This window comes from Lycium barbarum, chromosome 1 (genome assembly GCF_019175385.1).
Source record: "Lycium barbarum isolate Lr01 chromosome 1, ASM1917538v2, whole genome shotgun sequence".
Classification (NCBI taxonomy): Eukaryota; Viridiplantae; Streptophyta; class Magnoliopsida; order Solanales; family Solanaceae; genus Lycium; species Lycium barbarum.
The window spans coordinates 101202014-101219738 of NC_083337.1; the positions used below are offsets into that span (position 1 = coordinate 101202014).

The following is a 17725-nucleotide window of genomic DNA, read 5'->3' on the forward strand; positions in this document are numbered from 1 at the left end:
TCAACCTCTGCAGGTACTTCATTGTTACACCTCGTAGTATTGTACGTAAAATCTATTAGGCATTAGTCGTTGAGTCTGGACGAGGGGCATTTCCAAAGATATGGGAGATTGTATGCATCTATCTCATGGTTACGAGGGTTTAAGTTCATATAATAAGCTATGGAAGACTCTGGGACCAAGCAAATCAAGCAAAATAAGTTTGTCAAAAATTTAAAATTTGGATTTTGAGACAACTTTGGAGGGGTATATCTCCATGTATCTTAGGAGTTTTAAGGTGTTTCAAAATCCTAAAATGAAGTTCGTTGTGTCTAGTTTCTAATTCAACAAACCTCTCGTCGATAGGACATCGGAGTAGAGAATTATAGACATTACAAACTGAGCTGACAAAGCAGAAACAGTACCGCTACAGTGCCACTACAGTACTTCCGACCTTAGCCAATACAAAAGGGGTAAAAACCCTATTTTTCTTCATCAAAACTCTCCACAATATTCCAGAAATTTCAGCCAACAAGAGGGCTCTTGTATCACATAGAAGTGAGGATTTTTAGCATATTTCAAGCTACGGAATACTAATCAAGGTCTGGACAACGCGTAGTCTCGATTATAATTTCATTTTTGTGTTGGAGTTAGCTTGCGAACAAGTAAATATTGAAGATGTTGCTACTTTAGTAAACATGAGGTATGAATCATTGAATCTCTCTCTCTCTATCAACCTTGATTAAGGAATATTTACAAGAATAAAAGTTATAGTTTGTTGTGTTGATGTTGTTGGCTTATGGATTGAGGTTTGAAGAGAATTTTGGATGAAAATATATATATTTATCTTGTGGAATATTGAGGATGTTGTTGTTGATGTTGTTGGTATTGTTTGGGAATTGTTTTGGTATTTGGAGGAAGTCGATGATATAGGGTAGATGCTGCCCAAATTTTCGTAACCCAAATTAGACTTCCATAAATTAGTGCTTATAAGTTGATAGAAATATGATGAAAGTGTGATTAAGGATGTGTTTCTCGATATATGGGTTCGGGTGAAGGGCAAGCTTCGGTGTAAGGAATTCTTTAACTGGTGGCTTGACGGATAAGGTATGTAAGGTGTTCGTTTCCCCTTTTTCTTTGGCATGAATCCAATGAGAACATAGACATGAGTGTTCCATAACAAATCCACTCTATTCCCACGCTTTGTATTTCAAATCTTAATATCTTGTTATTTTAATGATTCTTAAAGTATTATTTTATTTATCATCATCGGTTACTCCTTTGGACTCGGTAAAAATTCCATAAGCTATTCGGAGGCTACCGACCTTATGTCACTCCGAAAGGCCAAGATCAGATCATTGAATTCTCATCCAAAATCAGCTCCAGGATTAGGCTTTCCTTCCGCATCGCGGAAGGCCTCAGAACTTTGCGCTTTCCGTCCGCATCGCGGAAGGAAAGCGGAGTCCAGCACAGTTTCTTTTTTTTCCGGTCCAGATCAATAATGGTATATACGTATGAATAAATGCATTGTATATATATATAAATGTATTGCACTATTTTACTACACCGTGCCGCGCTATAGTAGGCCGGGCATGGCGCGTAGATGCGCACACCACTATAGTGGGCATGTTATGATATTGCTCTGGACGCGGGCTAATGATGATAACACCGAGCCTTAATGGCCGGCCATGATTTCACGTATATAACACCGAGCCTTACAGCCGGGCATGGATACTATCAGTTACATATATATATATATATATATATATATATATATATATATATATATATATATATATATATATATATATATATATATATAAGCATACAAATGATTTTATCATGCATTATATTTTGTGCTACTTCCAGATGTTCGGTTTTCTTTTGCCTATATTAATGTCACATTTTATCTTAATTATGTTGTTACCCTCCTGCTTTACTTACTCAGTACTTTTATCCGTACTGACGTCCCATTGCCCGGGACGCTGCATTTCGTGCTGCAGGCTCTGACAGAATTATCGAGGAGCAACCGCAGTAGGATTTTATAGCTTCAGCGGTGTTAGCAAGTACCACTACTCCGGGCTTGCTATCTTTTGGTACTTTTCTGTTAGTATAAAATATGTTCATATGTATACTCTTAGAGGCTCATGGACATTGTGGGATATGTAAACATTATGTATGGCCTTGTCGGCCTTGTCTTGACTTCTTGGTATTTTTCTGATAGCCTTGTCGGCCTTATGATATACTTTATGTTGTAGCGACCTTGCCGGTCCGCACATGTACATATGTGTTGAATTAACGAATATTTCTATGTTGGCCCTTTTTCCGCGAGCAGATGTTCTTTGAGTCATGGTATGTGATGTCGAAGTAACGGTTAAGTCAGGTGACATTCGGCCTACGGGTCAGAGCCTGCCATACTCCTCGTTGGGGGTGTGACAAATTGGTATCAGAGCCAGGTTCAGTCCTAGGGATGTCCATGAGCCGTGCCCAGTAGAGTCCTGGTTATCGATATGTCGTGCACCATATCTATAGCTAGGAGGCTACAGGATATTTAGGAAGATACTTTCCTTCATGATGTAGATCGTGCGATAGAGCCAAGTTAAGAATACAACTATCTAATCCTTCCGTGTTTAATTTTCAGCAATGCCTCCGAGGAAGACCCGAGCCGAGTATACTGGGCACTGCTGGGGAAGGCCCGAGCCGAGTACCGCCACCTGAGTTAGGGCATAGCGAGGCTCAGAGCGTTACCCCCTCGCATGCTACCTCTACTCCATCAGGTGCAGAAGAGCAAAATAGGGCTCCAGACCCTCCGGCTTGTTATATCCCGTATTTTTGAACCTCGGAGCATCTGCTGGGGTGGGCCCCACATACTGAGATTTTTTTTGGAACATCTGAAAAGTCATATGAATCACATATGTAAAGTTAAACACAACTCATGAAGTACCTTTGGACCAAATCAAAGTGGAAACCCTCCAAACAAATATTTTTAAGAAAACGTTTTCGGGTGACCTGACTTTAGGGGGCAAAAACTGTATTGTAAGTTTGGAATTTCGAAAATACCTTGAAATAGAAGTTGTAGATAATTGAATTAGCTTTCAATCCATAGGTCGTGGGTTCCCAGGTGACGTCGGTACAAGGAGTTATGAACGTTTTAAGGTCGAAAGGTCAGTGGGCTATGCCCAACTCGGGACCAACCGAGTTGGCCCAAAAAAATAAAATAAAAATTTAGGCCCAATGTTTAAGGGGTGGCCGGCCAAGTGAGGCCCAACCCATGGCTTTAATGAATATTTCCATGTGCTAATTAATTATAAAGGGATCACTATCCCTTAGAAGGTTCAAGAGACTTAGAAGAGAAAGAAGAGCAAAACAAGAGCAAAAAAAGAAGGCATTTCGGGTTTGGTGTGGAAAATTCACCACCAAAAATCTTGTGTTAAAAATTTGTATTTTGTGGTTTCCTTACTAAGTTGAGTCCCCTCTTCAACTTGGTGTAGTTGGTTTGGAGAAAGGAGGCCTTGGTTCACCAAAGTGATCACAAATTCGAGTAAAGAAGACTAGAGGAAAAGGTAAGAATTTATCCTTTATTCTTGTGTTATGGAGTTTTGTTTGGGTTGTAGTATATAGAAATGTGTTGATTGTATGGAGAAATGGAAGTTTGCAAAGTGGGTGTGTGGTATATATGTGTAGCCATGTGTATTTGTATATTGTATAGCCAAAAATGTATAGAATTCATGTTGTATTCTAGTTGTGAATGTGATGGAATTTATGTTGAGAATGAAAGTGGAATAAATTTGATTGAATGGAGAAAAATAGCATATGGTCGTGTGGTATATTTGACTTGGGAATGAAATGGATTAAGTTTGTTTAGAGTATTGGAGTGTTGTTGTAATGCTTGATATGTAAATGAAGTTAGAATGATATAAGTTTGTATTGAATTGGAATGTAGAAACTTATGTCGTTTTAGTATGGTTTTTCCGACATTAAGGAAATGAAGTTGTTTGGTTGTTAGTTGTGATGACCATTGATGAATTTGGAAGTTGGAAACTTGTTATGAAGTTGTATGCCAAAGATTTGATGTTTTGCATAAGTTATGATTTTGGCGGAAGATTGTATATCATGTATATCGAGTGTATATCTTAAGGAAAACGATATGAAATGTTTCTAGAACTATATGGTGATGATCATGATGGTTGTTGAATATGAAATTATTGATCTTAGTTGAAAGTTGGGTTGAATTGAAGATTATGTCAACTTGTGAGAAAAATGACTAGTTGAAGGATATTTGTGTTTTTAATGTTCATTGTTGATATTGTTGTTGTCGTTTGGGTTGTTGTTGATGATTTATAGCCGAGTTGAATTCTCGGGGTGTCATATGTATAGGGGAAGTGCTGCCAAAATTTCGGTAGCCAAATATGCTTAAAGTTGAAATAATGGCATTAATAATTCACAATTGGTAAACTTGACCAATTGCAGTTTTTCGACGAAACGGGAAGTGAGTTTGGAAAGGCTTAAGGAGCGCGAAAGGTATGTAAAGCAACCCCAATTCTTCCCTTGGCATGCCCCTAGTGTGTTAGGGTCGGATCCGGGCCTCGAAGGACCTCTTGGCCCTCGGAATCCGCAAGACAAAATTTCAGTTTTTCCTTCAGTAGAATTGAACCATTTTGATACGCTTTTTCTGAAATTATGCAATTTTGCTCTAAATTATTCAGAAAGGCATAGAATGTTTGTATAACCTTTTTAGGTGATACTATATGCTTAGAGGGCACAATTTGAGCCCGCCGCCTTGTTTGTCCCAAGGCGGGCCCGCTATTTACGGTTTTGCCCCTAATGTGTTAAAGCTTCCTTTTTAAGCGATTTTTGAAAGAAATGTTTTAATTACCCTACTAATCGCTTAACGAATATTATTTTAAATATTCTGTTAAATATTATAAATTGTTTTGACACTCGGAATGACTTCGGGAAAGTTATACTTCTGTAATTTATTATGATATCCGAAATACATTTATTATGATTCCGTCCGACCCCATTGGATTTGTTTGTCTTTGATACGCTTCATCGAGTCTTTGAAAACATTTATTATATTTTTAAATTGCATTAGTCTCTCACTACTCCATTCGTGGATGTCCCAATGTTTCCCACACTGAGCCCGGGCCAGGATATGTTGTCAAGCGTAATTCTCTGCATTGTTCGCCGCGTCCCGATGTGAGGGGGCAGGTATACGCGTACATGGGTCTGTGGAGTATGATGTGCCATGTCCGCCTATTCTGATCTGATCTGTATGGCCATTTTGATATGACATTATATGATACGGGGCCACGCCCCTTTTTCTGATTCCTCTGTATAGTGGCACCAGCGTCGGGAGGGTGGCCACATTCTGTCTGCCGAGTCCCGTGTCAGGGACCGGATATGATATGATATGACATATGTTTCTGTACGCATTCTGTCTGTTTTGGAAATATGCATTTGACACTCTGGATTCTGTACTCATTTTCTGTAACCATTATGATTTGACTTCTGTGATTCCGCTTTACATATTCAGTACATATTTCGTACTGACCCCCTTTCTTCGGGGGCTGCGTTTTCATGCCGCGCAGGTACTGACGACAGGTTCGCTGATCCACACGTTTAGGATCCTATTTCTGCTATTTGGGGCGCTCTCTTCTACAGAGCCCATCTTTTGGTACAGTCTGTCACTGCTATCTGGATATGTACTTTGTTCAGGGTATGACGGGGCCCTGTCCCGTCTTATGATTATGATATGTTCTGTAGAGGTCTGTGGATACATCTGTGTGGGTTCTGTACATATGTTTGGGATATTCTGTTCTGTGATGGCCTTATCGGCCTATGTGTGCCAAGTCTGCTTTTCTGCTAAATTCTGTAGCGACCACTAATATTATTATTATATTATTATTCTGTTAATATGCTAATTTGGGGTATCGGGTACGTATAGGTGCCCAGCTCGGGCACTGGTCGCGGCCCACGGGGTTGGGTCGTGACACGGCTCCTCAGCCTTCAGCTCCGCACCCCGCTACTACAGAACAGGACTTGCGAGACGCAGTCTAGTTATTGACTAGATTGGTGGCTGCTCAAACTCAGCGGCAGGCTGGCCTTCCGAATAGGGTTGTTAGTTCTCGTGTACGTGATTTTTATACCTTGGACCCTCCGGTGTTCACGGGGACAAACCCGAAGGATGACCCTCAGAATTTTATAGATCGAATGGGTCGCGCTTTGAGGGTAATGCATGCTTCTGACACAGAATCAGTGGAGCTAGCTTCTCATAGACTGTGGGATGTGGCAGCGGTATGGTATGAGTCTTGGAAGCAATCGAGAGGGCCGAACGCACCTCCAACAGTATGGTCGGAATTCACCAGAGCCTTTCTGGATCATTATCTGCCCGCTGAGGCTCGCAGAGCTAGAGATGACGAATTTCAATTGCTTCGCCAGAATAATATGAGCGTTCGGGAATATAGTTTGAAGTTTAACTCCTTGGCTAGATACGCCATGGCGATGGTAGCTGAAATGGAAGATAGGGTACATCGCTTTGTGACGGGACTTGGGCCTCACTTGATTAAGGATTGTATGACGGCCTCATTACAGAGTAGTATGGATATTGCTCGTATTCAGGCGTACGCTCAAAATTTGGAGGACCTTGAACACCGAAAGCGGACTGAGCAAGAACCAAGGAGGAGCAGTTATAAGCGGGCCAGATCCGCAGGTTATTCAGGTGCTTATCAGGAAGATTATAGGCCCCATTCTTATAGAAGATCAGATCCTTCAGCGGTTAGTGCACCTTCCAGGTTCCAGAGGCAGCGTTATGATAGACCCACTTATTCTGTGTCACGACCCAACCCCGTAGGCCGCGACTAGTGTCCGTGCTGGACACCCGGACGTGCCCCATAACCCAAACCGGCATATTAGCAGAATATATACATATAAAAGTCAAATGGCGTCACTAACTATCACAGATGAACAGATATAGCACGTAGAAGCCGATGAGGCTATCACGGATCATATCAACCCAAAGCATATACAGAACCCACATGTATGTCTACAGACCTCTACAGGACACATCAGAATCATAAGACGGGACAGGGCCCCGTCGTACCCATGAATAGCATACATATGTACAATAGCAAAAGACTGTACCAAAACGTAGGCTCCGAACAATAGAGCACTCCCAGATAGCAGAATATAGTCCTAAGCAGGCGGATCAGCAAATCTGTCGTCTGTACCTGCGCGGCATGAAAACGCAACCCCCGAAGAAAAGGGGGTCAGTACGAAATATGTACTGAATATGTAAAGCCTGTAGTACAGAAACAAAATCATAGTCGAAACAGAACTTGCAGAAAATGAGTATTATCCAGATTATCAAATGCATATTTTCAAACCATAAAGAACGTATGCAAAAACATATGTCATATCATACCCGGCCCCCGTCAAGGGACACGGTGAACGAAACGTGGTCGCCACCCCGACACTAGTGCCACAACACATCATGCTCCGGAATAGGGAGTAACCCCGTAACATCACATATCATATCAGATGGTCATATCAAATCATATCATATCATATTATATCATATTATATCATATCATATCATATCATATCAGAAAGTGTGTACATGGCACAGCATACTCCACAACCCATGTACAAGTAAACCTGCCCCCTCACATCGAGGCACGACGAACAATGCAGTGGAATACGTTTGACAACATATCCTGGCCCGGGCTCAGTGAAGGAGACATTGAGGCATCCACGAGTGGAGTAGTGAGAAACTAAATGCAATATAAAATACCATATATTTCCAGAGACTCAATAAGAAATAACGAATGACAAATCGGAATAATGAAATCGGACAGAATCATAGTAAGTGTGTTTCGGATGTCATAATAAGTACGGAGAAAGAATCTTTCTGAGGTCGCTTCCATATTCCAAAATAGTTTACAAGACTCACGGGAGCTATTAAAACAATTGTCCTTTAGTAGCTAGAAGGATAGATAAAACGTTTCATTTTACATGGCTTGAAAATAAGACATTAGTACAATAAGGGACAAATCGAGAATCGTGGGCCCACCTCGGGTCAAAGGAAGCGATGGGTGCAAATTACGTATATTAGGTCTATAGGGTCATCCATGGAGGCCCTAGGGACATTCCCTAACTTTCTAGGCAATTTGTAAAAGCTTACACAATTCTTTCAACAAAACATACAATTAGGATTCAATTTTATTGAATGGAAAGAGGACATTTTAAATCTCGAGTTTCTATGAATAGAATGCTTTCCGAGGCTCAATTCCAACCCTAGTACACCTAGGACATTCCAAGAGAAGGAAAAGGACGGCTTTACATACCTTTTTCACGTCTTACGCCTCTCCAAACTCAATCTTAATTTTCTCAAAAATCTGCATTTGGTCACAATTACCAACTATCAATTTCAAGCCTTTAGGACTTGAATCTTAAATTACACTTTTCTACAGAAATTTGGGCAGCATCTCCCCTGTAAATACCACATCCCCGAGATTTAACTCGGCTCCAAACATCAACAATCAAACCAACAACAATACCAACAACATCAATAATCGACTAGAAACGCATTCTAACTTAAATAGTCTTCTTTTCCAACAATGCAACAATATCCAATCTAACTTGCATTTTCAAATCAATATCAACATTTCCATATACATTAACAATCAAGATCACTCCAATTCCATTCAGGAGTATTTCCTCTCATTTAACACAATATTTACAAAATATACCAAAATTTCCATAAAACCGTAATTCCTTCAAAACTTCAAACTTTCAACATAAACATTCCTAACACATTTTTGTCACCTCATTTTATTAACAATAATCATGATTTACACCTTAACACTTCATTTTCTTTATATTGTCATAAAATCATACTAAAATGACATAACCTTCTACAATCCATTTCAATGCCAACTTAACCCATTTAACCTTCATTTACATTATAAAGATCACAACAACACAATTAACACATTAAACAAAATTAATTCATTTCCATTTCCCTTCTCACTTCCATACCACACGGCCAACCCAACATTTCCAACCCCAACCAAATTCATTCAACTTTCATTTTTTTTATCGAGTCCACAATAACCACAACTGGAATACTACAAAAATTTCAACTCATCTTGCCTATATAACCACATATACACACGGCCTCATACACCCATATACACCCACTTTGCAATCTTCCATATTTTCATAATTTCTACTTATTTCTACATGCTACAACACACACACACATATATATATATATATATATATATATATATATATATATATATTCCAAAGTAAAAGGAGCAAGATCTTACCTTTTTCTTCCAAGCTTCTTCACTAAACCCACTTGTTAATTTGAAGAAACAAGCTCCCTATCTTCCAAATTAGCTACACCAAGTTGTAAAGGGTCCTTGAATTAGTGGAAATATCACAAGACAATAATTTTTGGATCAAGATTTTTGAGGGGTGAAAGTGGAGAGCAAGGGCCGAATGGCCTTATAATTTTTGCTCTTCTTTGTGTTTGTTTTTCTCTTCTTTGCTTCATGAAGCTTCTTTGGATAAATGATCCCTTTATAATAATTTGGCACATGGGAAATATTAAAATCATGGGTTGGGGCCTTAGGCTTGGCCGGCCACCCTTCTCTCTTTGGGCCTCAATTTTTATTATTTGTTTTGAGCCCAATGACTTATGGATCACATTTTGTAATTCCCGAAACTAATTTCCGAAATTCCAATTTTGCCCTTAGCCTTCCTCGACACTTCCACATTAATATTCTTTCATAAACAACTCATGTGTTAAATAAAATCAATTATTACCTTATTTCTTACAAGTCAAAGTTATTTCGATTTTTTCCCGAATGCGCAAAGACATGGGATATAACATTCTGGATCGAGTCGAAGCTCGAGAGCGTCAGTTCCTTCTTACAGAGGAGAATCTAGCCAGGCAAGGCCTCCCTTGCCCCGTTGTGACCAGTGCGGTAAAGGCCACTCTGGCCAGTGCCGCCAAGGTATGGGGGTGTGTTATCACTGTGGACAGCCTGGTCATGTTATGGGAAACTATCCATCTCGTGGTAGAGGAGGCCCGGCTCAGCCAACAGGTTCGATCGCAGGTTCTTCATTTTCTGTTCGCCCTCCTGGACAAGGATCTTCTCCAGCCCCAGTAGGTAGAGGTAGGGGAAGAGGTCAGGTGTCTGCTTCCGGCAGAAACCAAAATCGTATTTATGCACTTGCAGGACGGCAGGATCTTGAGTCGTCTCCAGATGTTGTGACAGGTATTTTATCAATTTGTTCTTATGATGTCTATGCATTGATCGATCTGGGTTCCACGCTATCTTATATCACACCTTATTTTGTGATATGTTCGGTATAGAGCCCGAATCTTTGTCCAAGCCTTTCTCGATTTCTACTCCGGTCGGGGAACTTGTTATTGCAAGACGAATCTATCGTAGGTGTGTGGTTACAAGTTGTGGTCGTCAAACAGTTGCTGATCTAGTGGAGTTAGAAATGGTGGACTTTGACGCTATCATGGGAATGGATTGGCTAGCCTCTTGCTATGCCAATGTGGAATATTGGTCCAAATGGATGGCCAATACCCCAGCACCAAAGGGTAGGTTTATCCTACCTTATGGCGCGAAAAATGATTTCCAAAGGGTATATTTATCATTTGGTTCGAGTTAAGAGCACTGAAGCGGAACTGCCAAATTTGCAATCCGTTCCTGTAGTTAATGAATTTCAGGATGTATTCCCCGATGAATTACCAGGCCTCCCTCCCGAAAGGGAAATTGAATTTGCGATTAATGTGTATCCGGACACTCGACCCATCTCTATCCCCCCTTATCGTATGTCCCCCACCGAGTTGCGCGAATTGAAAGTGCAATTGCAGGACTTGTTAGACAAGGGCTTCATTAGGCCCAGTACTTCTCCGTGGGGAGCACCAGTATTATTTGTGCGCAAGAAGGATGGCTCACTAAGAATGTGTATTGACTACCGGCAGTTGAATAAGGTGACTATCAAGAACAAATATCCATTACCTAGAATTGATGATTTGTTTGACCAGCTACAGGGTGCTAAATGCTTCTCGAAGATTGACTTGAGGTCAGGGTATCATCAGCTACGAGTAAAAGGGGAAGACATTCCGAAGACAGCTTTCCGAACGAGATATGGGCATTTTGAACGCTAATGAACACTATATTCCGACCCTTCTTGGATATTTTTGTTATTGTATTCATTGACGACATCTTGGTATATTCTCTTTCGGAGAGGGAACATGTTGATCACCTCCGAAAGGTGTTGCAAACATTGCAAAATCAAAGGTTGTATGCCAAATTTTCCAAATGTGAATTTTGGATAACTTCAGTGGCTTTTCTAGGCCATATTGTGTCCGATGAAGGTATTAAAGTTGATGATCGGAAGATTGAAGCCGTTAAGAACTGGCCTCCACCAACAACCGCTTTGGAAGTCCGAAGTTTCTTGGGTCTTGCTGGATATTATTGAAGATTTGTAGAGGGATTTTCTTCTATAGCAGCTCCCCTTACAAAATTAACTCAGAAGGAGGCCAAGTTTCAATGGTCAGAAGCGTGCGAGCGGAGTTGCTAGAAATTGAAAGATAAGTTGACATCTGCCCCTGTCCTCACCCTTCCAAAAGGCACCGAGGGTTACGCTATATACTGTGATGCGTCACGCACCGGCCTAGGATGTGTGTTGATGCAAAATGATAAGGTGATTGCTTATGCCTCCCGACAACTACGGAAACATGAGCAAAATTATCCAACCCATGATCTAGAGCTGGCGGCAGTGATTCACGCTCTAAAGATATGGCGGCATTATTTATATGGAGTTCATGTCGATATCTATACGGACCATAAAAGCCTTCAATATATATTTAGGCAAAAGGAATTGAATTTGAGGCAACGAAGATGGCTCAAATTGCTAAAGGATTACGATGCTGAGATCTTATATCACCCCGGCAAAGCTAATGTTGTAGCTAATGCCCTAAGTCGCAATTCAATGGGAAGTCTATTATATATGCCAGCAGAAAAATTGGAAATGACCAGAGAACTTCATCGCTTAGCAAATTTGGGAGTTCGCTTGCTAGATTCGGAAGACACTGGAATTGCTTTACAGAATATATCTCAATCGAATCTTGCCTCAGAGGTAAAGACTCAACAGTATGAAGATCCAGTTTTAATTAACAATAACGAAGGAGTGCAACAAAATCGGATCTCAACCTTCGAACTGGATTCAAATGGGTTTCTCAAACATCGAGGTCGTTTGTGCGTTCCAAATGTAACTGGGCTTCGGGACATGATCATGTCAAAATTTCATTCCTCCCGGTATTAAATTCATCCCAGGTCCACCAAGATGTATCATAACCTCAAGGGCTTTTACTGGTGGAATGATATGAAGAAGGATATTGCTAACTTTGTAGCTCAATGCCCCACTTGCCAACAGGTGAAGATCGAGCATCAGAAACCCAGTGGCTTATTACAAGAAATGGAGATCCCAGCATGGAAATGGGAAGTGATTAATATGGATTTTGTTACGGGATTGCCCCGTTCTCGCCGCAGATTCGATTCTATTTGGGTGATTGTTGATAGGTTAACTAAATCAACTCATTTCTTGCCAGTAAGAACTACCTATACTGCTGAAAACTATGTTAAGCTATATCTTAAGGAGATTGTGCGCCTTCATGGCATTCCGCTATCAATTATTTCAGACAGAGGCGCATAGTTTACAGCAAGGTTCTGGAAATCTTTTTAGGAAAGTCTTGGTACTCGAGTAAACCTTAGCACGGCTTTCCATCCGCAGTCAGACGGGCAAGCTGAGCGGACTATTCAGACCTTAGAAGATATGTTACGAGCTTGTGTACTGGATTTCCAAGGAAGTTAGGATGATCATTTTCCCTTGATAGAGTTTGCTTATAACAATAGCTATCATGCCAGTATCAAAATGGCTCCGCATGAAGCTCTTTATGGTAGGAAGTGTAGGTCTCCTGCCGGTTGGTTTGAAGTCGGAGAAGCAAACTTATTTGGGCCAGACCTTGTTCATCAGGCTATTGAAAAGGTAAAGCTTATTCAAGAACGATTGCATACAGCTCAGAGTCGTCAAAAATCTTATGCAGATGTACGACGACGAGAATTAGAATTTCAGCTAGGTGATTGGGTGTTTCTGAAGATATCACCTATAAAGGGTGTGATGCGGTTTGGTAAGAAAGGAAAACTTAATCCCCGATATATCGGACCTTATCAGATCATCCGAAGGGTAGGCCAGGTGGCTTATGAATTGGAGCTGCCATTAGAGCTACAAGCGGTTCATCCAGTTTTCCATGTGTCCATGCTTAGGAAGTGTATTGGACATCCATCCAGAATCGTACCTATTGACGATATACAAGTTACAGAAAATCTGACATATGAGGAAGAACCAATTGCTATTCCCGACAGACAAGTTCGTAGACTCCGAAACAAAGACGTGACTTCAGTGAAGGTTCTATGGAGGAGTAAAGATAGGGAAGAGATGACATGGGAAGCCGAAGCAAAAATGAAGTCCAAGTATCCCCATTTATTCCCCGTCACAGATGATACTACTCCGAAAGAATTCTTGCAAGGTTTTGCTACATCCGCAAATCACTTACAAGGTAAGAGTTATATTTAAACCCCTTTAAGACTCAATAAGATGAGAAATAATATTCTAATCATCGTATGATTACGTGTCATTGATTACGGTATCATGTAGGACTTGTGATTAGGATTTGTGATATGTAGGAGATTAGAGGTGCTCCAACCATGAGAGATACTTTACTAACGTTCCATGGAAATTTTATTAACCCTCGGGTATCCGACATTCGAGGACGAATTTTTTTTAAGGGGGGGAGAATGTTACACCTCGTAGTCTTGTACGTGAAATCTATTAGGCGTTAGTCGTTGAGTCTGGACGAGGGGAATTTCCTAGGATATAGGAGATTGTATGCATCTATCTCATGGTTACGAGGGTTTAAGTTCATATAATAAGCTATGGAAGACTCTGGGACCAAGCAAATCAAGGAAAATAAGTCTGTCAAAATTTTGAAATTTGGATTTTGAGTCAACTTTGGAGGGGTATATCTCCATGTATATTATGAGTTTTAAGGTGTTTCAAAATCCTAAAATGAAGTTCGTCGGGTCTAGTTTCTAATGCAATAAACCGCTCGTCGATAGGACATCGGAGTAGTGAATTATAGACGTTACAAACTGAGCTGACAAAGCAGAAACAGAGCTGCTACAGTACCGCTACAGTACTTCCAACCTTAGCCACTATAAAAGGGGTAAAAACCCCATTTTTCTTTATCAAAACTCTCCACAATATTCCAAAAATTTTAGCCAACAAGAGGGCTCTTGTATCACATAGAAGTGAGGATTTTTAGCAAATTTCAAGCTACGGAATACTAATCAAGGTCTGGACAACGCGTAGTCTCAATTATAATTTCATTTTTGTGTTGGAGTTAGCTTGGGAACAAGTAAATATTGAAGATCTTGCTACTTTAGTAAACATAAGGTATGAATCATTGAATCTCTCTCTCTATCAACCTTGATTAAGGAATATTTACAAGAATAAAAGTTATAGTATGTTGTGTTGATGTTGTTGGCTTATGGATTGAGGTTTGAAGAGAATTTTGGATGAAAATATATATATTTATATTGTGGAATATTGAGGATGTTGTTGTTGATGTTGTTGGTATTGTTTGGGAATTGTTTTGGTATTTGGAGGAAGTCGATGATATAGGGGAAATGTTGCCCAAATTTTCGTAACCCAAATTAGACTTCCATAAATTAGTGCTTATAAGTTGATGGAAATATGATGAAAGTGTGATTAAGGATGTGTTTCTCGATATATAGGTTCGGGTGAAGGGCAAGCTTTGGCGTAAGGAATTCTTTAACTGGTGGCTTGACGGATAAGGTATGTAAGGTGTTCGTTTCCCCTTTTTCTTTGGCACGAATCCAATGAGAACATAGACATGAGCGTTCCATAACAAATCCACTCTATTCCCATGCTTTGTATTTCAAATCTTAATATCTTGTTATTTTAATGATTCTTAAAGTATTATTTTATTTACCATCATTGGTTACTCCTTTGGACTCGATACAAATTCCATAAGCTATTCGGAGGCTACCGACCTTATGTCACTCCGAAAGGCCAAGATCAGATCATTGAATTCTCATCCAAAATCAGCTCCAGGATTAGGCGATGCGGAAGGCCTCAGAACTTTGCGCTTTCCGTCCGCATCGCGGAAGGAAAGCGGAGTCCTGCACAGTTTCTTTTTTTTTCCGGTCCAGATCAATAATGGTATATACGTATGAATAAATGCATTGTATACATATAAATGTATTGCACTATTTTACTACACCGTGCCGCGCTATAGTCGGTCGGGCATGGCGCGTAGATGCGCACACCACTGCAGTGGGCATGTTATGATATTGCCCCGGACGCGAGAGGCCCGGACGCGGGCTAATGATGATAACACCGAGCCTTAATGGCCGGCCATGATTTCACGTATATAACACCGAGCCTTACGGCCGGGCATGGATACTATCAGTTACATATATATATATATATATATATATATATATATATAAGCATACAAATGATTTTATCTTGCATTATATTTTGTGCTACTTCCAGATGTTCGGTTTTCTTTTGCCTATATTAATGTCACATTTTATCTTAATTATGTTGTTACCCTCCTGCTTTACATACTCAGTACTTTTATCCGTACTGACGTCCCATTGCCCGGGACGCTGCATTTCGTGCTGCAGGCTCTGACAGAATTATCGAGGAGCAACCGCAGTAGGATTTTACAGCTTCAGCGGTGTTAGCAAGTACCACTACTCCGGGCTTGCTATCTTTTGGTACTTTTCTGTTAGTGTAATATATGTTCATATGTATACTCTTAGAGGCTCATGGACATTGTGGGATATGTAAACATTATATATGGCCTTGTCGGCCTTGTCTTGACTTCTTGGTATTTTTCTGATAGCCTTGTCGGCCTTATGATATACTTTATGTTGTAGTGACCTTGCCGGTCCGCACATGTACATATGTGTTGAATTATCGAATATTTCTATGTTGGCCCTTTTTCCGCGAGCAGATGTTCTTTGAGTCATGGTATGTGATGTCGAAGTAACGGTTAAGTCAGGTGACATTCGGCCTACGGGTCAGAGCCTGTCATACTCCTCGTTGGGGGTGTGACATTCATGGTCATTTGAAATCCCACCATATGCTACAACATTATCAACAATGATATTGTCAGCTTCATTTCTAGGAGGACACAACATTCTTAGGCCCCTCTCCGGCTACATGTGATCTATGAAGTTGAAGTAGCTCACGATTATGACCATCTAAAGCACTCCCCCTGTCATGAACTGAGGGAGGTACTTCAACTGAAGAAGAAATCTTGGCAAAAGGAAACAAATGTTCATTAAAGATGACATCCCTGTAAACAAAAAATTGGTTAGCGGATAAATCCAATAACTTGTATCCTTTCCAAGTTTCTGAATAGCCCTTGAAAATTGATGCCTTTGCCCTTGGGGAGAACTTGTCCTCCGTAACCAAGTTAGTGGTATACATATGCAACCCAACACTCTTAAATATGCAGCAGATGGTGGCCTCCTATGCAGCAGTTCAAGTGTATCAGTAGGAATCCTATTGATGACATACACAGCTGTAAGAACACACTCGCCCAAAAATCTTATGGAAATACTGCCCTGAAACTTCAAGAACCTGGATACGCGAATATATGCCTATGCTTTCTCTCAGCTGTCTGATTCTGTCGTGGACAATATACACAACTACTTTGATGAACTATTCCATATGAATCAAACAATTCAGTAGTCTATTTGTTAAAATATTCAGTTATATTGAATATTCTTATTGTTATAACAGAGCCATTAAACTGTGTCTTTGAAAATAACAGAAATTTTCTAAGAACTACAAAAGCGTTACTCTTTAATTGCAATGATACACCCAAGTATACCTTGAATTATCATCAACAATTGTAAAAAAATGCTTTGTATCATGAGTAGGATGCTTATAGGGTCACATTCATATGTATAAGGCAAAGGGGGCTGTCACTTCTAGGAAATAGTAATCTACTTTGCTTATCCAAAGGATATATAAGACAGTACTTATTTACTTATATATTTAAAATCTTATTCTGAAAATATTCCACATTCTTCATAGTGCTTATTGAAGCATGTCCTAGCCTCTTATGACAGAGATTCTCTTCTGGTTTGCTATATTTGGAATAATATTCTTGGCCTCAGTTTTTCTTTTCATCCTTGATGATGTACAAGCGTTCATTCTCCCTGCCAATTCCCTTACCCAGAGGCTGATCTAGGATTTGAAGGTGGCGGGTGCCACAATTTTTTTCAATGTACATCTTGTTAGGAACGTGTATTTGGGTCAGGTCCATCTCTTTTTAGTTTATTTGCAAATATGAAAATTACATCTCAAAAATCAAGAAACGAACATAATTAACATCTCAAACAAAGAATCACACTCATTATCATCCATTAACAACAGAAGTAAAATCAACATTTTCACCAAGGGACTTGCATATCTTATGTATATTAAAAAATGAATTTCTACCAGTAAAATAATATCTTCAATAAGGGAATTACACCCATCAAAATAAGAAAAATAATAGAAAAACTCTTCAATAGGTAAATACACCCCAAAGTAAATGTAGAATTGGATAAAC

General features: G+C 40.0%; 1 protein-coding gene across 1 annotated transcript; it reads left to right on the forward strand.

Annotated features, from left to right (window-relative positions):
• Positions 1-6474: 6474 nt before the first annotated feature.
• LOC132613046 (uncharacterized) lies at positions 6475-11487 on the forward strand. Its single transcript, XM_060327106.1, has 3 exons — positions 6475-6770; positions 9922-10265; positions 11363-11487. Exons 1-3 carry the CDS (start codon positions 6475-6477, stop codon positions 11485-11487), a joined length of 765 nt encoding a protein of 254 aa, XP_060183089.1.
• Positions 11488-17725: the final 6238 nt, after the last annotated feature.

Excerpts from the sequence above, each read along its gene's own strand:
- LOC132613046 (XM_060327106.1), top strand. The coding sequence starts at position 6,475 with ATGGCGATGGTAGCTGAAATGGAAGATAGGGTACATCGCTTTGTGACG. Across the intron at positions 6,771-9,921 it reads GCGGTTAGTGCACCTTCCAG|AGGAGAATCTAGCCAGGCAA; the intron begins GTTCCAGAGGCA and ends TCCTTCTTACAG. Across the intron at positions 10,266-11,362 it reads GTCTCCAGATGTTGTGACAG|GCCATATTGTGTCCGATGAA; the intron begins GTATTTTATCAA and ends TGGCTTTTCTAG.